Source organism: Salvelinus namaycush, chromosome 2 (assembly GCF_016432855.1).
Source record: "Salvelinus namaycush isolate Seneca chromosome 2, SaNama_1.0, whole genome shotgun sequence".
In the NCBI taxonomy this organism is placed as follows: domain Eukaryota; kingdom Metazoa; phylum Chordata; class Actinopteri; order Salmoniformes; family Salmonidae; genus Salvelinus; species Salvelinus namaycush.
Genome location: NC_052308.1, coordinates 71,767,746 through 71,789,736, shown reverse-complemented (window position 1 = coordinate 71,789,736; position 21,991 = coordinate 71,767,746). Strand labels below are relative to the sequence as shown.

The 21,991-nt window shown below is 41.5% G+C and overlaps 2 protein-coding genes across 3 annotated transcripts; both read left to right on the top strand.

The window, feature by feature from the left end:
- Positions 1-765: 765 nt before the first annotated feature.
- On the top strand, positions 766-13,872 carry LOC120023238. The gene is made up of 4 exons (XM_038967286.1): positions 766-1,157; positions 3,540-3,685; positions 5,104-5,301; positions 13,510-13,872. Exons 1-4 carry the CDS (start codon positions 896-898, stop codon positions 13,870-13,872), a joined length of 969 nt encoding a protein of 322 aa, XP_038823214.1. The 5' UTR covers positions 766-895.
- An 854-nt stretch (positions 13,873-14,726) lies between these two features.
- LOC120027873 (CMRF35-like molecule 5) lies at positions 14,727-21,575 on the top strand. 2 transcript variants are annotated; one of them, XM_038972976.1, is made up of 5 exons: positions 14,727-14,961; positions 16,847-17,173; positions 17,511-17,633; positions 21,030-21,137; positions 21,286-21,575. In XM_038972976.1, the coding sequence occupies exons 1-5, from the start codon at positions 14,922-14,924 to the stop codon at positions 21,495-21,497; spliced, it is 810 nt and encodes a 269-aa protein (XP_038828904.1). In that variant the 5' UTR covers positions 14,727-14,921; the 3' UTR covers positions 21,498-21,575. The 2 variants fall into 2 exon arrangements, with proteins under 2 accessions (XP_038828904.1, XP_038828908.1); XM_038972980.1 differs by lacking the exon at positions 21,030-21,137.
- The last annotated feature ends 416 nt before the right edge of the window (positions 21,576-21,991 follow it).

Sequence of the window (21,991 nt, the reverse complement as noted above, 5' to 3'; positions counted from 1 at the left end):
ACCTGTGTTTGTGCAGGGTTAAAGTACAATTTGTGCAGGGTTAAAGTACAATTTGAGCAGGGTTAAAGTACAATTTGAGCAGGGTTAAAGTCAGGTTTGAGCAGGGTTAAAGTACGATTTGAGCAGGGTTAAAGTAAGATTTGAGCAGGGTTAAAGTCAGGTTTGAGCAGGGTTAAAGTTAGATTTGAGCAGGGTTAAAGTTAGATTTGAGCAGGGTTAAAGTTAGATTTGAGCAGGGTTAAAGTTAGATTTGAGCAGAGTTAAAGTTAAATTTGAGCAGGGTTAAAGTTAGATTTGAGCAGGGTTAAAGTTAGATTTGAGCAGGGTTAAAGTAAGATTTGAGCAGGGTTAAAGTTAGATTTGAGCAGGGTTAAAGTTAGATTTGAGCAGGGTTAAAGTAAGATTTGAGCAGGGTTAAAGTTAGATTTGAGCAGGGTTAAAGTAAGATTTGAGCAGGGTTAAAGTTAGATTTGAGCAGGGTTAAAGTTAGATTTGAGCAGGGTTAAAGTAAGATTTGAGCAGGGTTAAAGTTAGATTTGAGCAGGGTTAAAGTAAGATTTGAGCAGGGTTAAAGTAAGATTTGAGCAGGGTTAAAGTTAGATTTGAGCAGGGTTAAAGTTACATTTGAGCAGGGTTAAAGTTAGATTTGAGCAGGGTTAAAGTTACATTTGAGCAGGGTTAAAGTTAGATTTGAGCAGGGTTAAAGTTAGATTTGAGCAGGGTTAAAGTTACATTTGAGCAGGGTTAAAGTTAGATTTGAGCAGGGTTAAAGTTAGATTTGAGCAGGGTTAAAGTACATCTCACAGGTCATCAGTTGTGTACTGTGTGTTTCTGTTTGACAGCTCTGTGTGTTGTGGAGTCAGATGTCATTAAGGAGGTGGTGGGAGGACAAGTGATGTTCGGCTGCTCGTTCACTTGGGCAGGGACCAACAACAAATACTTCTGCAAGGGGACATGTTCTGATGGAGACATTCTGGTTGAAACGAAGGGGAGTAAGAATGTAACTCAAGGTAGATACAGTATAGAAGACAAGGGAAATGGAGTCTTCTATGTGACCATCAAGAACCTGATGAAGACAGACTCTGGGACCTACTGGTGTGGAGTGGAGAGATATGGCCCAGACACATACCAAGAGGTGCATCTCACAGTTACAGATGGTAAGTGAACACAATCACATTTGCCTTGTTAAATTCAAAACGCTTGTTTTTAGGCTTAATGTCTTATGGTGCCTTTGAAAAGTATTCAGACCCCTTGACTTTTCCACATTTGTTTACGTTACAGCCTTATTCAAAATGTATTAAGTAGTTTTTTTTCCTCATCTATCTACACACAATACCCCATAATGACAAGGCAAAAACAGGTTTTTAGAATGTTTGCTAATTTATCAAATAAAAAATCTGAAATATCACATTTACATAAGTATTCAGACCGTTTACTCAGTACTTTGTTGAATCACCTTTGACAGCGATTGCAGCATTGAGTTTTCTTATGTATGACGCTACAAGCTTGGCACACCTGTATTTGGGGAGTTTCTCCCATTCTTCTTTGTATATCCTCTCAAGCTCTGTCATGTTGGATGGGGAACGTTGCTGCATAGCTATTTTCAGGTCTCTCCAGAGATGTTTGATCGAGTTCAATCCGGGCTCTTGCTGGGCCACTCAAGGACATTCAGAGACTTGTCTCAAAGCCACTCCTGCGTTCTTTGCTGTGTGCTTTTGGTCATTGTCCTGTTGGAAGGTAAACCTTCACACAGTCTGAGGTCCTAAGCGCTCTGGAGCAGGTTTTCATCTAGGATCTCTCTGTACTTAGCTTACATCCCCACAGCATGATGCTGTAACCACCGTGCTTCACCGTAGGGATGGTGCCAGGTTTCCTCCAGACGTGACGCTTGACATTCAGGCCAAAGAGTTCAATCTTAGTTTCATCAGACCAGAGAATCTTGTTTCTCATGGTCTGCAAGTTTTTAGGTGCCTTTTGGCAAACTCCAAGCAGGCTGTCATGTGCCTTTTACCGAGGAGTGGCTTCTGTCTGGCCACTCTACCATAAAAGCCTGATTGGTGGAGTGCTGCGGAGATGGTTGTCCTTCTGGAAGGTTCTCCCATCGCCACAGAGGAACTCTGGAGCTCTGTCAGAGTGACCTCCCTGACCAAGGCCCTTCTCCCCCGATTGCTCAGCTTGGCCGGCTGGCCAGCTCTAGGAAGAGTCTTGGTGGTTCCAAACTTCTTCCAATTAAGAATGATGGAGGCCACTGTGCTCTTGTGGACCTTCAATGCTGCAGAATTGTTTTGGTACCCTTTCCCAGATATGTGCCTCGACACAATCCTGTCTCGGAGCTCTACGGACAATTCCTTCGACCTCATGGCTTGGTTTTTGCTCTGCCAGGCACTGTCAACTGTGAGACCTTACATAGACCGGTGTGTGCCTTTCCATAGACAGGTGTGTGCCTTTTTCATGTCCAATCAATTGAATTTACCACAGTTGGACTCCAATCAAGTTGAAGAAACATCTCAAGGACGATCAATGGAAACAGGATGCACCTGAGCTCAATTTAGAGTCTCATAGCAAAGGGTCTGAATACTTATGTAATTTCTTTATTTTATTTTTTAGATTAATTGCAAACATTTCTAAGAACCTGTTTTCACTTTCTCATTATGGGGTATTGTGTGTAGATTGCTGAGGATGACATTTTTTTTTAGCATAAGGCTGTAACGAAACAAAATGTGGAAAAAGTCAAGGGGTCTGAATACTTTCTGAAGGCACTGTACGTCCAGCGAGAGAAAAGCTAAAGTATTATTTATTTTTACACTTAGCTCCTCCCACTCCTAAACCGTCACCTGTCACCTCCAGACCACATGTCTCTACAACCTTACCAAACCTCTCTACAACCCTCCCAAACCTCTCTACAACATCCTCTGACCTCTCCACAACCTTCCTGCCATCTGGAGACATCAGTGTTGGTCCTTCACAGAGAGCAGGTGTGATGGACCTGTCACTTCCATCATTCTATCACATTCAGACAACTTTAATATGATGTTATACAATTCTTTCAGGCTATCACATAATATAGACGGAATCAACTATATACAATATGTTAATATCTGTGGTCAGGTGTGATGGTATCTATAATATATACAGTACTCTGTAAAGTCTCTCCTCTTGTCTGTGGTCAGGTCTGATGGTATCTATGATATATACAGTACTCTGTAAAGTCTCTCCTCCTGTCTGTGGTCAGGTCTGATGGTATCTATGATATATACAGTACTCTGTAAAGTCTCTCCTCCTGTCTGTGGTCAGGTCTGATGGTATCTATGATATATACAGTACTCTGTAAAGTCTCTCCTCCTGTCTGTGGTCAGGTCTGATGGTATCTATGATATATACAGTACTCTGTAAAGTCTCTCCTCCTGTCTGTGGTCAGGTCTGATGGTATCTATAATATATACAGTACTCTGTAAAGTCTCTCCTCCTGTCTGTGGTCAAGTCTGATGGTATCTATGATATATACAGTACTCTGTAAAGTCTCTCCTGTCTGTGGTCAGGTCTGATGGTGTGGACCAGTGTTGGTCTGGTAGCCAAGGTGACAGTGTTAGGACTGGTCCTGCTCCTGTTCTACAGACAGAGGAGAGGAACCAGGAGAACACCACCACCAGTCTCCTCCAACACACAACCTGACCCTACTGGAGAGGTGAGAGACACAAGGGTGTGTGTGTGTTTGTCCATAATAACTTGTAGTGTAGAGGTGATAGACAGGGAGGTGGTAAACTTAACATCTAAGGGTTGAGTGTGTGAGTCTACAGCCTCTAGTGCAGGGGTGGGGAACCCTTTTGCCATCAAGGGCCGTTTGGATATTTATTAATTAATTTGGGGGCCATATTATTAAAGGCAATTTTCTGCTTTATTCATGTTTTAATGTGACTTTAAATCACTGACATTGGTTTTATAGTTAATATGAGTTATATGATGTTTCTTGTGTTCTTGAGTATTTAGAAAAGTGCTATTCCTATTTAAATAAGTATTAGTATTGTATATAATGCTGTTGTTATTATGATTACTTGTTGAAACTCACCTCTAATGCGATGGCTGAAACTGCTTGTCTTTGTTGAGGCGTTTGATGTCAGCTGGCAGCGAAGATGACGCTACTCGCAGCTGGTTTTCCAGGTCTGTGTCAGTCAGTCTTGAGTGGAATCAAGTCTTTGCAAGAGTCCGTTTGGAAAATAACTCCTCACAGCAGTAGGTCGTCCCGAACACAGACGCACATTTAAGTGCATGTCTCCTCAGAACAGGAAACTGCTCAGCGCTAACGTACATTTTGTAGAACTCAAGGAGAAGGAGGTTGTTGTACCTGGCTTTGATCTCATCGTTGCTTTGCAGCTCAATGACTTTGTGTTGTAGGCCATCCGGCACATCCGCTGGTTCCACGTTAAACGGGGTTGCAAATATGTTCAATTCCAGTTGTTTACTTTTCACATCTTTAAACCGCTCACAAAATGCCTTGGCGAGCTTTCCACACTCACCGGCATATTCCCACGTCCTCTCAGGCTCTTGTCCTTGCAGAGTAGGAAAATGCACTGTGTTACCCCTTTCTAGTTGGACTTGCCACAGCTTTCATTTTGCTTCGAACGATTTCACGTTTGACAGCAGATCGCTGAGAAGCTGGTCCCTTGGAGCTTGACGTTCAACTTAGACAGATACTTGGTTATGTCCACCATGGAGGCCAAATCAAACATCCACTTGTCATCACTCAGTTCCGCGACAGGTTTCCCTTCATCGCCATTAATTGGTTTACTTCATCCTTCAGTCCGTAAAACCTTGCGAGCATATTTCCATGGATTAAAAAATATATATTTTTGTGCAAAAACAACGTCTAGAGCTTTTTTATTTACAAAGAAAGATTTATGAATTGGCTCGGGGGCCTGATCAAACGGTCTCGTAGGCCGTATATGTCCCGGAGGCCGGACGTCCCCCACCCCTGCTCTAGTGGGATTGTGCTGTAGCTTGTTATCATTACATGGAGAAAAACAGTGGCTAACATGTTGATGGTTGAGGGCCTCAACTTCTTTTCATATCTGAACATGTATTTACTGTCATTGGTTCTCTATGCAGGTTGACTGTATGTATGAGGAGATCAGAGAGGCAGACAGACAGACACACACACTACCTGTGGTCATCTCTTCAGTCTACTCTACTGTCAACTCACCTACCAACTCTACAACCTACCCTGCTGACCAAGCCTCTACAACCAACCCTGCTGGCCAAACCTCTACAACCTACCCTGCTAGCCAAGACTCTACAACCTACCCTGCTGGCCAAGACTCTACAACCCACCCTGCTGACCAAGCCTCTACAACCCACCCTGCTGGCCAAGCCTCTACAACCCACCCTGCTGACCAAGCCTCTACAACCAACCCTGCTGGCCAAGCCTCTACAACCCACCCTGCTGACCAAGCCTCTACAACCAACCCTGCTGGCCAAGCCACCGGTCTCCCACGCTGTGACATCTATGCTAACACTAGCTGCCGCAAAGATGATATAAGATGCCCTCCACTCTACAGCCCAGCTACCCAGAATAATGGAGGACTATAGGATCTACAGTATACAGTATATATGTTGGACCCCAGGAAGAGTACCTGCTGCTTTTGCAACAGCTACTGGGGATCCTAATAAAATACCAAAATACCAAAAATACAAGGCATGTGTCCCAAATGGCTCCCTATTCCATATATAGTGCACTACTTTTAACTAGAGCCCTATATAGTCCTCTAATGAGAATAGGATGCCACTTGGGACCGTAGAGAGATGAAGAGTTGTCACCACAGCTCCGCCATCTTGGAAGTGACATCACAAAGACAGCTCATGTGATTTGACTGTTTGTACAACATGGACTACCCATCTGGGTTTAAAATCTCCAGATTTTCTGAAAGTCAACCAACATTTTTGTAAATACTTGTGTAAATATGAACTATGTGTTTTGTCATTATCTTGGCTTCATTTTGTCTGTTAAAATAATGAAGACAGTAAAGCCATAATAGTCCATTGTACCTTTGAGATTTACATATCTATTGTATATGTACATACACTTTGGCTTTTTAAGCATTTCATTAAAACTTATCAAAATGTTTAAAACAATGTTAATGTTAGTGTGTGTTGCTCGAGTGTGTGTGTGTGTGTTTTTGTCAGTGTGTGTGTGTGTGTGTTTTTGTCAGTGTGTGTGTGTAGTGTGTGTTTGTCAGTGTGTGTGTGTAGTGTGTGTTTGTCAGTGTGTGTGTAGTCAAATCAAATCAAATGTTATTGGTCACATACACATGGTTAGCAGATGTTAATGCGAGTGTAGCGAAATGCTTGTTCTTCCCGTGTGGCTCAGTTGGTAGAGCATGGCGCTTGCAACGCCAGGGTTGTGGGTTCAATTCCCACGGGGGGACCAGGATGAATATGTAGGAACTTTCCAATGTGTAAGTCGCTCTGGATAAGAGCGTCTGCTAAATGACTTAAATGTAAATGTAAATGTAGTTCCGACAGTGCAGTAATATCTAACAAGTAATCTAACAAATTCACAACAACTACCTTATACACACAAATGTAAAGGGATGGAATAAGAATATGTACATATAAATACATGGATGAGAGATAGTCGTGTGGCATAGGCAAGATGCAGTAGATGGTTTAGAACACAGTATATACAGTGGGGAGAACAAGTATTTGATACACTGCCGATTTTGCAGGTTTTCCTACTTACAAAAGCATGTAGAGGTCTGTAATTTTTATCAAAGGTACATTTTCAACTGTGAGAGATGGAATCTAAAACAAAAATCCAGAAAATCACATTGTATGATTTTTAAGTAATGAATTTGCATTTAATGATATGAGGGGTAGGTTAGTGTTATGATATGAGGGTAGGTTAGTGTTATGATATGAGGGTAGGTTAGTGTTAGACATGTCTGTATGTAGTGTTATGATATGAGGGGTAGGTTAGTGTAACGTCCTGACCAGAGTTATTATGTGTTTTGCTTGTTTAGTGTTGGTCAGGACGTGAGCTGGGTGGGAATTCTATGTTGTGTGTCTAGTTCGTCTGTTTCTGTGTCCAGCCTAATATGGTTCTCAATCAGAGGCAGCTGTCAATCGTTGTCCCTGATTGGGAATCATATATAGGAGGCTTGTTTGGTGTTGGGATTTTGTGGGTGTTTGTTTCCTGTCTCTGTGTTTGTGTTCTGCACCAGATAGGACTGTCTCGGTTTTCACGTTTGTTATTTTGTAAGTTGTTTGTAGTGTTTCCTTGTTCTTTAATTAAACATGTTGAACACTAGCCGCGCTGCACTTTGGTCCTCTCCTTCACCCCTGGAAGAAAGCCGTTACAGTTAGTGTTATGATATGAGGGCAGGTTAGTGGTAGACATGTCTGTATGTAGTGTTATGATATGAGGGTAGGTTAGTGTTATGATATGAGGGTAGGTTAGTGTTATGATATGAGGGTAGGTTAGTGTTATGATATGAGGGTAGGTTAGTGGTAGACATGTCTGTATGTAGTGTTATGATATGAGGGTAGGTTAGTGTTAGACATGTGTGTTTGTAGTGTTATGATATGAGGGTAGGTTAGTGTTATGATATGAGGGTAGGTTAGTGGTAGACATGTCTGTATGTAGTGTTATGATATGAGGGTAGGTTAGTGTTAGACATGTCTGTCTGTAGTGTTATGATATGAGGGTAGGTTAGTGTTATGATATGAGGGTAGGTTAGTGTTATGATATGAGGGTAGGTTAGTGGTAGACATGTCTGTATGTAGTGTTATGATATGAGGGTAGGTTAGTGTTATGATATGAGGTTAGGTTAGTGGTAGACATGTCTGTATGTAGTGTTATGATATGAGGGTAGGTTAGTGGTAGACATGTCTGTATGTAGTGTTATGATATGAGGGTAGGTTAGTGGTAGACATGTCTGTATGTAGTGTTATGATATGAGGGTAGGTTAGTGTTATGATATGAGGGTAGGTTAGTGTTATGATATGAGGGTAGGTTAGTGTTATGATATGAGGGTAGGTTAGTGGTAGACATGTCTGTATGTAGTGTTATGATATGAGGGTAGGTTAGTGTTATGATATGAGGGTAGGTTAGTGTTATGATATGAGGGTAGGTTAGTGTTATGATATGAGGGGTAGGTTAGTGGTAGACATGTCTGTATGTAGTGTTATGATATGAGGGTAGGTTAGTGTTATGATATGAGGGTAGGTTAGTGTTATGATATGAGGGTAGGTTAGTGTTATGATATGAGGGTTGGTTAGTGTTATGATATGAGGGTAGGTTAGTGTTAGACATGTCTGTATGTAGTGTTATGATATGAGGGTAGGTTAGTGTTATGATATGAGGGTAGGTTAGTGGTAGACATGTCTGTATGTAGTGTTTTGATATGAGGGGTAGGTTAGTGTTATGATATGAGGGTAGGTTAGTGGTAGACATGTCTGTATGTAGTGTTATGATATGAGGGTAGGTTAGTGTTATGATATGAGGGTAGGTTAGTGGTAGACATGTCTGTATGTAGTGTTATGATATGAGGGTAGGTTAGTGGTAGACATGTCTGTATGTAGTGTTATGATATGAGGGTAGGTTAGTGTTATGATATGAGGGTAGGTTAGTGTTAGACATGTCTGTATGTAGTGTTATGATATGAGGGTAGGTTAGTGGTAGACATGTCTGTATGTAGTGTTATGATATGAGGGTAGGTTAGTGTTATGATATGAGGGTAGGTTAGTGTTATGATATGAGGGTAGGTTAGTGGTAGACATGTCTGTATGTAGTGTTATGATATGAGGGTAGGTTAGTGTTATGATATGAGGGTAGGTTGGTGTTATGATATGAGGGTAGGTTAGTGTTAGACATGTCTGTATGTAGTGTTATGATATGAGGGTAGGTTAGTGTTATGATATGAGGGTTGGTTAGTGTTAGACATGTCTGTATGTAGTGTTATGATATGAGGGTAGGTTAGTGGTAGACATGTCTGTATGTAGTGTTATGATATGAGGGGTAGGTTAGTGTTATGATATGAGGGGAGGTTAGTGTTATGATATGAGGGTAGGTTAGTGGTAGACATGTCTGTATGTAGTGTTATGATATGAGGGTAGGTTAGTGTTAGACATGTCTGTATGTAGTGTTATGATATGAGGGTAGGTTAGTGTTATGATATGAGGGTAGGTTAGTGGTAGACATGTCTGTATGTAGTGTTATGATATGAGGGTAGGTTAGTGGTAGACATGTCTGTCTGTAGTGTTATGATATGAGGGTAGGTTAGTGTTATGATATGAGGGTAGGTTAGTGTTATGATATGAGGGTAGGTTAGTGTTGGACATGTCTGTATGTAGTGTTATGATATGAGGGTAGGTTAGTGGTAGACATGTCTGTATGTAGTGTTATGATATGAGGGTAGGTTAGTGGTAGACATGTCTGTATGTAGAGTTATGATATGAGGGGTAAGTTAGTGTTATAACATGATGGTAGGTTAGTGGTAGACATGTCTGTATGTAGTGTTATGATATGAGGGTAGGTTAGTGGTAGACATGTCTGTATGTAGTGTTATGATATGAGGGTAGGTTAGTGTTATGATATGAGGGTAGGTTAGTGTTATGATATGAGGGTAGGTTAGTGGTAGACATGTCTGTATGTAGTGTTATGATATGAGGGTAGGTTAGTAGTAGACATGTCTGTATGTAGTGTTATGATATGAGGGTAGGTTAGTGTTATGATATGAGGGTTGGTTAGTGTTATGATATGAGGGTAGGTTAGTGGTAGACATGTCTGTATGTAGTGTTATGATATGAGGGTAGGTTAGTGTTATGATATGAGGGTAGGTTAGTGTTATGATATGAGGGTAGGTTAGTGTTAGACATGTCTGTATGTAGTGTTATGATATGAGGGTAGGTTAGTGGTAGACATGTCTGTATGTAGTGTTATGATATGAGGGTAGGTTAGTGTTATGATATGAGGGTAGGTTAGTGTTATGATATGAGGGTAGGTTAGTGGTAGACATGTCTGTATGTAGTGTTATGATATGAGGGTAGGTTAGTGTTATGATATGAGGGTAGGTTAGTGGTAGACATGTCTGTATGTAGTGTTATGATATGAGGGTAGGTTAGTGTTAGACATGTCTGTATGTAGTGTTATGATATGAGGGTAGGTTAGTGTTATGATATGAGGGTTGGTTAGTGTTAGACATGTCTGTATGTAGTGTTATGATATGAGGGTAGGTTAGTGGTAGACATGTCTGTATGTAGTGTTATGATATGAGGGGTAGGTTAGTGTTATGATATGAGGGTAGGTTAGTGTTATGATATGAGGGTAGGTTAGTGTTATGATATGAGGGTAGGTTAGTGGTAGACATGTCTGTATGTAGTGTTATGATATGAGGGTAGGTTAGTGTTAGACATGTCTGTCTGTAGTGTTATGATATGAGGGTAGGTTAGTGTTATGATATGAGGGTAGGTTAGTGGTAGACATGTCTGTATGTAGTGTTATGATATGAGGGTAGGTTAGTGGTAGACATGTCTGTATGTAGAGTTATGATATGAGGGGTAGGTTAGTGTTATAACATGATGGTAGGTTAGTGGTAGACATGTCTGTATGTAGTGTTATGATATGAGGGTAGGTTAGTGGTAGACATGTCTGTACGTAGTGTTATGATATGAGGGTAGGTTAGTGGTAGACATGTCTGTATGTAGTGTTATGATATGAGGGTAGGTTAGTGTTATGATATGAGGGTAGGTTAGTGTTATGATATGAGGGTAGTTTAGTGTTATGATATGAGGGTAGGTTAGTGTTATGATATGAGGGTAGGTTAGTGTTGGACATGTCTGTATGTAGTGTTATGATATGAGGGTAGGTTAGTGGTAGACATGTCTGTATGTAGTGTTATGATATGAGGGTAGGTTAGTGTTATGATATGAGGGTAGGTTAGTGTTATGATATGAGGGTAGGTTAGTGTTATGATATGAGGGTAGGTTAGTGTTGGACATGTCTGTATGTAGTGTTATGATATGAGGGTAGGTTAGTGTTATGATATGAGGGTAGGTTAGTGTTTGACATGTCTGTATGTAGTGTTATGATATGAGGGTATGTTAGTGGTAGACATGTCTGTATGTAGTGTTATGATATGAGGGTAGGTTAGTGTTATGATATGAGGGTAGGTTAGTGTTATGATATGAGGGTAGGTTAGTGTTATGATATGAGGGTAGGTTAGTGGTAGACATGTCTGTATGTAGTGTTATGATATGAGGGTAGGTTAGTGTTATGATATGAGGGTAGGTTAGTGTTATGATATGAGGGTAGGTTAGTGTTAGACATGTCTGAATGTAGTGTTATGATATGAGGGTAGGTTAGTGGTAGACATGTCTGTATGTAGTGTTATGATATGAGGGTAGGTTAGTGTTATGATATGAGGGTAGGTTAGTGTTATGATATGAGGGTAGGTTAGTGGTAGACATGTCTGTATGTAGTGTTATGATATGAGGGTAGGTTAGTGTTATGATATGAGGGTTGGTTAGTGGTAGACATGTTTGTATGTAGTGTTATGATATGAGGGTAGGTTAGTGTTAGACATGTCTGTATGTAGTGTTATGATATGAGGGTAGGTTAGTGGTAGACATGTCTGTATGTAGTGTTATGATATGAGGGGTAGGTTAGTGTTATGATATGAGGGTAGGTTAGTGTTATGATATGAGGGTAGGTTAGTGGTAGACATGTCTGTATGTAGTGTTATGATATGAGGGTAGGTTAGTGTTATGATATGAGGGTAGGTTAGTGTTATGATATGAGGGTAGGTTAGTGGTAGACATGTCTGTATGTAGTGTTATGATATGAGGGTAGGTTAGTGTTATGATATGAGGGTAGGTTAGTGTTATGATATGAGGGTAGGTTAGTGTTAGACATGTCTGTATGTAGTGTTATGATATGAGGGTAGGTTAGTGTCATGATATGAGGGTAGGTTAGTGGTAGACATGTCTGTATGTAGTGTTATGATATGAGGGGTAGGTTAGTGTTATGATATGAGGGGTAGGTTAGTGTTATGATATGAGGGTAGGTTAGTGGTAGACATGTCTGTATGTAGTGTTATGATATGAGGGTAGGTTAGTGGTAGACATGTCTGTATGTAGTGTTATGATATGAGGGGTAGGTTAGTGTTATGATATGGGGGTAGGTTAGTGTTATGATATGAGGGTAGGTTAGTGTCATGATATGAGGGTAGGTTAGTGGTAGACATGTCTGTATGTAGTGTTATGATATGAGGGGTAGGTTAGTGTTATGATATGAGGGGTAGGTTAGTGTTATGATATGAGGGTAGGTTAGTGGTAGACATGTCTGTATGTAGTGTTATGATATGAGGGTAGGTTAGTGGTAGACATGTCTGTATGTAGTGTTATGATATGAGGGTAGGTTAGTGTTATGATATGAGGGTAGGTTAGTGTTATGATATGAGGGTAGGTTAGTGATAGACATGTCTGTATGTAGTGTTATGATATGAGGGTAGGTTAGTGGTAGACATGTCTGTATGTAGTGTTATGATATGAGGGTAGGTTAGTGTTATGATATGAGGGTAGGTTAGTGCAACAGTTGGTTTGTCTAATCTATTCCTTAACAGTGTGTGTGTGTGAGTGTGTGTGTGTGTGTATGTGTGTGTGTGTGTGTGTGTGTGTTCCAGGTACCTCAGTGGTCATCATGGTGTCTGTTAGTCTGGTAGTGTTACTGCTGGTGATCAGCCTGATCATAGTCTACAGATAGAAATACAATAAGGTCACAGGTGAGAAACACACACACACACACACACACACACACACACACACACACACACACACACACACACACACACACACACACACACACACACACACACACACACACACTCACAGGTCTATAAAAAGAGAGAAAGTTCCCCTTTTCGAAATCTTTCCATTTTCATTTCGAATAAATTAATTTGCATAATAGCATGTCATCATTTGTCCCTGTTTGAGAAGCATAAATAGTCACTGAGGAGTGTCTGACCCCTGCTGTATTCTGGTGGAAGTGCATCTCTCTCTCTCTCTGTCTCTTTCTCTGTCTCTTTCTCTCTCGCTCTCTCTCGCTCTCTCTCTCGCTCTCTCTCGCTCTCTCTCGCTCTCTCTCTCGCTCTCGCTCTCGCTCTCGCTCTCTCTCGCTCTCTCTCTCGCTCTCGCTCTCGCTCTCTCTCGCTCTCTCTCGCTCTCTCTCTCTCTCTCTCTCGCTAGCTCTCTCTCTCGCTCTCTCTCTCTCTCTCTCTCTCTCTCTCTCTCTCTCTCTCTCTCTCTCTCTCTCTCTCTCTCTCTCTCTCTCTCTCTCTGTGTGTGTGTTGTGTTCCACAGGATCTGTCTCTTCAACACACAGAGTGAGTCCAGACACAGGAAACAATGAAGGGGTCAGTGTATTTTGTTTGTTAGTTTTTGTGTCTGAGTGACGTCATTGAGTGATGTCATTGAGTGTGTTTGTGAGTGTCGTACTATTCTCTCCTCTCTCCTCTCCAGGGTTGTCATGGTGACGGTGACTATGAGGAGATAATGGAGCGCCCCCTAAGGTCAGACTCAGGCGCTGCGACCTCCACCATCTACGCCACCGCCAACTTACCCACAAGTCACTCTGACTCTCTCCACTACGCCAGCGTCAACTTCCACAAGAACCCCAGTGGCCCCAACGAAGCCACTGACACCATCACTAAAGAGGGCAGCTGCCCCAATGAAACCACCGCTGCCATTACTACAGAGGGCACTTCATCATGTGACTATGCTACTGTGAACAAAAGCCCCGCCTACTCTACTGTCAATCATCCACACAGCTGCTCTGAGGCTCCTCCCATCTACTCCACAATCAGCAAACCCAGAGACACTTGAGTCACTGACCTCTATTTTTAACAAATTTCTCTTTAACTTTTTTTTTATGTCTCTCTCTCGCTCACGGTCTCTTTCTCTCTTTCTATCTCTCTGTCAGTCTCTCTCTCTCTCTGCCGGTCTCTTTCTCTCTCTCTGCCGGTCTCTTTCTCTCTCTCTGCTGGTCTCTTTCTCTCTCTCTCTACTTCCTGTTCTCTCACTGACAGTTTGCATGTTTTGTCTGGGTGAGCGGAGGTTTCACTTGATGGGCAATTTAGGAGCCCGGCGGCGAACGCCGAATGCCCTGCTCAACACTGACAGCAAATCTCAATAAAGGGGTGGAGTCAACAAACTCTGCCTTCACAGTTTAAGTATTTCTATTGGTTTACTGAGATCTCAGTAGCCTGTCTGTTATGTGATGACATCATTCATTAAGGGGGAGTTGGGTTGTAGAGGAGGGATGTTTCTTCTGTTCAGAAACTCATCTGTTGAGTTGATCATTTACAAAGACTGTATTTGGATCAATGAAATGTCATTAAAATGTAATAAAATATAATGATGTATACTTTAACTATATTGTCATCATCTGAACAATGTGTTCCTCCTCTGCTGAAACAAACATGGTAACTTTAGAACAGAGAAATTGACAGTTTTAACACTTAGTCAGCACAGCTAGCTGAGTTCTCTGGTGGTTTAGAAGTCTAACCTCCGGCCGGTTTGAACCAGTTTCACTCTGCAGCACACAGGCCTGCAGACACTGAGGTCACTACAGAGAAATCATCAGGATGTGTAGGATAAAGCCCTCCCCCTCCACCACCACCATCACTACAACCTCTGTCTCTCTGACATGGGGGGGGGGGGGGGAGTAGTCGTGGAAGAAAGATAATTTCAGAAACACTCTGCTGTCAAACTAGTAGCTGACAGACAGCTGTTGTGGACCTGAACTAGCAGGTAGTATAGTAAAGTAACTTTAACAGTGTAGTTACTGTAATATTAAAGTAACTTTAACAGTGTAGTAACTGTGGTGGTAAAGTAACGTTAACAGTATAGTAACTGAGGAGTACCTGTCCAGAATGAAGATACTCCATGTTGTCTCCTGCTGTCTCCTCTCAGGTGAGTTCTGTCTCTCATATATTTATGTAGTAAACAAGGAAATGAACACATGTATTTAAGTAGCAGAAAGGTTAATAGTGCTGAGCTTGTTTCTTATGATAATGCACAAATAAGACTGTAGCAGTATCATAATACAATCTATACATATGTACACAAGGGGAATTTACACAAGATAAACTAAGATTGATATGTACAGCAGGGAATATATTAGAGTGAGCTACGTCAAGAATCCAGTATATAAATGAAATATGTGGTGTATAAACAGTGTAACTAAAATACAGTATCGATTTTGATATGTAAACCTTAATGGGGCAAACTTCCTCCAACATGTGTGGGGGATGCAGGCCAGCAACGTCACTACAGAACACCAAACAATACATTAACTGCACTATAACAAACGGTGCCCCCACTGTTGAGATGTACAAACTATGGCATAAATGTGTCATATACACATGGTTAGCAGTGTAACGGCTCTCGTCGAAAGGAGTGGACAAAAGCGCAGCGTGGAAAGTGTTCATGATTTTTATTTTCAAAAAACACTCAAACAAAATAACAAACGTGAAAACGAAAGTGAACAGTTCTCAGGCACAGACACTAAACAGAAAACAAGATCCCACAAAACCCAAAAGGAAAATGACAACTTATATGTGATCCCCATTCAGAGACAACGATAGACAGCTGCCTCTGATTGGGAACCACACACGGCCAAAAACAAAGAAATAGAAAACATAGACTTTCCCACCCGAGTCACACCCTGACCTAACCAAACCTAGAGACTAAAAAGGATCTCTAAGGTCAGGGCGTGACAAGCAGATGTTAATGCTTGTGCTTCTAGTTCCGACAGTGCAGTAATATCTGACAAGTAATCTAACAAGTACTCCAACAATTCCCCAACAACTACCTAATACACACACATCTAAAGGGGTGAATGAGAATATGTACATATAAATATATGGATGAGCGATGGCCGTGCGGCGTAGGCAAGGTGCAATAGATGGTATACATATGATATGAGTAATGTTGGATATGTAAACATTATTAAATTGGCATTATATAAAGTGGCCATATACCATATACAAAGTGGAGTCTCAATTCAACCGCTCAGACACGAGACGTATGTGGCAGGGTCTACAGGAAATCAAGGACTACAAAAAGAAAACCAGCCACGTCACGGACACCGACGTCACGCTTCCAGACAAACTGAACACCTTCTTTGCCCGCCATTTACCCCATATACTCACTCTGTTCCTTGCTGAACACATCAGTCAATACTGAGCATGTATCATTTTATACCATAGTGATCAATACTGAGCATGTATCCTTTTATACCATAGTGATCAATACTGAGCATGTATCATTTTATACCATAGTGATCAATACTGAGCATGTATCATTTTATACCATAGTGATCAATACTGAGCATGTATCATTTTATACCATAGTGATCAATACTGAGCATGTATCATTTTATACCATAGTGATCAATACTGAGCATGTATCATTTTATACCATAGTGATCAATACTGAGCATGTATCATTTTATACCATAGTGATCAATACTGTACTTTATTACTTTACTACTTTATAATTTAACACTGTTTTACTGTATTGCTGGAGTCCTGAACTCATAAATCAATACTATACTTTACTTTATCATTCAGCAGTAGACCAGTACCAAACTTTATTAGTAATTAAACAGATCAGGTCTTCATTACTAGTCACATTCAAGGTAATGGTCATATTTTAAACATGTTTCCCTTGATTCTCAATGTCCAGACAGTAGACTAGTACAGAGCTGCCAAGACAGTGATGTGAGAGTTTATCAATAACACAATCTGAGGATGTCTGTACATACTATAACTCTGTGTCTGTGTTTCTGTTGTAGCTGTGGTCTGTGTGTTGTCAGGGGTGATTACAAACAGAGCAACAGAAGGAGGAAATGCTCACACTGAGTGTCCTTATGATCGGGGGTATGAAACATACCAGAAGTACCTCTCTAAAGGGTTATACAGAGACAGGGTTGTTGTCATCCAAACCCAAAACCCAGCGTGGACTCATCAAGGGAGATATTCTCTGTATGACGACACAGAGAGAAGAGTCTTCACTGTGAACATCACTAACCTGATCCTAGAGGATGCTGATACATACTGGTGTGGAGTGAATACATGGGGACATGATGAGCCAACTGAAGTCAGGCTCACTGTGGTCAGAGGTTGGTGTCTGAAAATGTATTTTTGTGTGCTTATGATTACTGTGACATTTTGTACTTTATATATTTGTGTTGATACATTCTTTGTCTGTCTGTCTGTCTGTCTGTCTGTCTGTCTGTCTGTCTGTCTGTCTGTCTGTCTGTCTGTCTGTCTGTCTGTCTGTCTGTCTGTCTGTCTGTCTGTCTGTCTGTCTGTCTGTCTGTCTGTCTGTCTGTCTGTCTGTGTCTCTCTCTCTCTCTCTCTCTCTCTCTCTCCCTCTCTCTCTCTCTCTCTCTCTCTCTCTCTCTCTCTCTCTCTCTCTCTCTCTCTCTCTCTCTCTCTCTCTCTCTCTCTCTCTAGCTCTCTCTCTCACAGCTCCTGTTCCTCCCAAACCTGGCCCAGTCACATCCAGACCTCTCCTCTCCACGACACACCAATCAACAAACATCACCAAGGCAACTGACTCCTCAAACTCCACTACTGGTACATATATTACTCTAAGAGACAAATCTCTCTAAAGACCACGCACCTACATCTATATATATATATATCTCTCTAAAGACCACGCACCTAAATCTCTCTCTCACCCTGTCTTTCTCTCTCTCTGTCTTCCTCTCCATCTCCCCACTCTCTCTCCCCACTCTCTCTCCCCACTCTCTCTTCTCCCTCTCCACCAGTCACTAATATTAACCATGTTATTTAGTCCCTCTAACCTGTTCAGTCATTATCTTTAGTATTGTAACTGTACTCAGAGAGGTTCTGTATTGAGAGACTAGTAGTTACAGTCATTATCTTTAGTATTGTAACTGTACTCAGAGAGGTTCTGTATTGAGAGACTAGTAGTTATAGTCATTATCTTTAGTATTGTAACTGTACTCAGAGAGGTTCTGTATTGAGAGACTAGTAGTTACAGTCATTATCTTTAGTATTGTAACTGTACTCAGAGAGGTTCTGTATTGAGAGACTAGTAGTTATAGTCATTATCTTCAGTATTGTAACTGTACTCAGAGAGGTGCTGTATTGTGAGACTAGTAGTTACAGTCATTATCTTTAGTATTGTAACTGTACTCAGAGAGGTTCTGTATTGAGAGACTAGTAGTTATAGTCATTATCTTTAGTATTGTAACTACTCAGAGAGGTTCTGTATTGAAAGACTAGTAGTTATAGTCATTATCTTTAGTATTGTAACTACTCAGAGAGGTGCTGTATTGAGAGACTAGTAGTTATAGTCATTATCTTTAGTATTGTAACTGTACTCAGAGAGGTTCTGTATTGAGAGACTAGTAGTTATAGTCATTATCTTTAGTATTGTAACTGTACTCAGAGAGGTTCTGTATTGAGAGACTAGTAGTTATAGTCATTATCTTTAGTATTGTAACTGTACTCAGAGAGGTGCTGTATTGAGAGACTAGTAGTTATAGTCATTATCTTTAGTATTGTAACTGTACTCAGAGAGGTGCTGTATTGAGAGACTAGTAGTTATAGTCATTGTGTGTTTCTGACAATAAGAACATCAGGGCCTCCAGGTCAAGGTTCACACCACTTCCTCTGAAACACACAGAGTGGGTACTACTTTCAGTCTCAGAAACACAAACCCCAAACCACACACGTAAACAAGTACGCATTCTCTCTCTCTCTCTCTCTCTCTCTCTCTCTCTCTCTCTCTCTCTCTCTCTCTCTCTCTCTCTCTCTCTCTCTCTCTCTCTCTCTCTCTCTCTCTCTCTCTCTCTCTCTCTCTCCCTGTCTTCCTTTCCATCTCCCCACTCTCTCTCTCTCTCTCTCTCTATCTCTCTCTCTCTCTCTCTCTCTCTCTCTCTCTCTCTCTCTCTCTCTCTCTCTCTCTCTCTCTCTCTCTCTCTCTCTCTCTCTCTCTCTCTCTCTCTCTCTGGGGGTTTTCACCTAACTTATGTGACTCATATGTTCCAACAGATAGTACCAATGGAACAACAGCATCACCACCACAGACATGACTAGAACACAAGGTAACAACAGCACAACCCCCACAGACATGACTAGAACACAAGGTAACAACAGCATCACCACCACAGACATGACTAGAACACAAGGTAACAACAACATCACCACAGACATGACTAGAACACAAGGTAACAACAGCATCACCACCACAGACATGACTAGAACACAACGTAACAACAGCATCACCACCACAGACATGACTAGAACACAAGGTAACAACAGCATCACCACCACAGACATGACTAGAAGACAAGGTAACAACAGCATCACCATCACAGACATGACTAGAACACAAGGTAACAACAGCATCACCACCACAGACATGACTAGAACACAAGGTAACAACATCACCACCACAGACATGACTAGAACACAAGTTAACAACAACATCACCACCACAGACATGACTAGAACACAAGGTAACAACAATACCACCACCACAGACATGCCTAGAACACAAGGTAACAACAGCATCACCACCACCACAGACATGACTAGAACACAAGGTAACAACAGCATCACCACCACAGACATGACTAGAACACAGGGTAACAACAGCATCACCACCACAGACATGACTAGAACACAAGGTAACAACAGCATCATCACCACAGACATGACTAGAACACAAGGTAACAACAGCTTCACCACCACAGACATGACTAGAACACAAGGTAACAACAGCATCATCACCACAGACATGACTAGAACACAAGGTAACAACAGCATCATCACCACAGACAAACATGGACTACAACTACCAAGTACCATACTGTAACATGGACTACAACTACCAACCACCATACTGTAACTATGACTACAACTACCAAGCACCATACTGTAACATGGACTACAACTACCAAGCACCATACTGTAACATGGACTACAACTACCAAGCACCATATTGTAACATGGACTACAACTACCAAGCACCATACTGTAACATGGACTACAACTACCAAGCACCATACTGTAACATGGACTACAACTACCAAGCACCATACTGTAACATGGACTACAACTACCAAGCACCATACTGTAACATGGACTACAACTACCAACCACCATACTGTAACTATGACTACAACTACCAAGCACCATACTGTAACATGGACTACAACTACCAAGCACCATACTGTAACATGGACTACGACTACCAAGCACCATACTGTAACATGGACTACAACTACCAAGCATCCTTCCCTCATAAACTACAACTATGAATCCATAGACACACCACCTTGTGGTATAAACTAGTCATTACATCATTCACCTCTAGACAGTGAATAACATTGAACCGTAATAAAAACACATTGACTTTGCCTGATACTTCATATTAGATTGAATAATCTGACTGTGACTACTGATACCACATTAACAATTCCTCTCTATGTTCTGCTCTCCTCAACACCACATGTTTCTCTGTCTGATGTTGTCTTCCCTCCTCCCTCCCTCTGAAATGAAGAAACACAGAAGTACAGTACAGTAGAGACTAGCTAAATGTACCATCACTGTTACATTATGCCTGAGTACTGTCTCTGGGTGTTCTAGGTGATCTGATGTTCTCTGGTGTTGGTCTGGGTGTTCTAGGTGACGTGATGTTCTCTGGTGTTGGCCTGGGTGTTCTAGGTAATGTGATGTTCTCTGGTGTTGGTCTGGGTGTTCTAGGTGATGTGATGTTCTCTGGTGTTGGTCTGGGTGTTCTAGGTGATGTGATGTTCTCTGGTGTTGGTCTGGGTGTTCTAGGTGATGTGATGTTCTCTGGTGTTGGTCTGGGTGTTCTAGGTGATGTGATGTTCTCTGGTGTTGTTCTGGGTGTTCTAGGTGATGTGATGTTCTCTGGTGTTGTTCTGGGTGTTCTAGGTGATGTGATGTTTTCTGGTGTTGTTCTGGTTGTTCTAGGTGACGTGATGTTCTCTGTTGTTGGTCTGGGTGTTGTTCTACTACTGCTGGGTCTGCTGCTGTTCATGTTCTTTAGACAGAGGAGAGACAGAGACAGGAGACCAACAGGTACACTAGTTATTACACACAATCATTATTTAAAGATTTAACAAATATGTCAAAACATTTGTAAAGGTTTTATAACTAAAAACATTTAATAACAAAACATAAATAAATAATTATCAACAATAAATCATCTGTTTGTTTTCCTCTTCAGCATCTAAACACTCTGCCAGACTGTTGGTGTCTGACTCCATGACAACCAACCAGGATCCAGACACAGGAACCATCACCAACCCCATCTATGCCACAGGAATCAATCATAACCCATATACAGCTTGTGACATCACCATAATCTATGCCAAGGCAACCAATCCTCATCCAGATGACATCTACTCCAACGTTGGAGGTGGAGAGGCTCTACTGTAAACTTCCCCAGAGATCCAGCCTGTCTCCACTATGCTACTGTCAACTTCCCCAGAGATCCAGCCTGTCTCCACTATGACACTGTCAACTTCCCCAGAGATCCAGCCTGTCTCCACTATGCTACTGTCAACTTCCCCAGAGATCCAGCCTGTCTCCACTATGCTACTGTCAACTTCCCCAGAGATCCAGCCTGTCTCCACTAGGCTACTGTCAACATCCCCAGAGATCCAGCCTGTCTCCACTAGGCTACTGTCAACTTCCCCAGAGATCCAGCCTGTCTCCACTATGCTACTGTCAACTTCCCCAGAGATCCAGCCTGTCTCCACTAAGCTACTGTCAACATCCCCAGATATCCAGCCTGTCTCCACTATGCTACAGCTTTTTACTCCACTTGACTGTCTGGACTTGACTTTCATTAATCTGATGAATGTTTTTGCTTAAATCCACTAACTATGTTTAATTGTTACCCAATTAAATTAATCATGAAACAATTAACT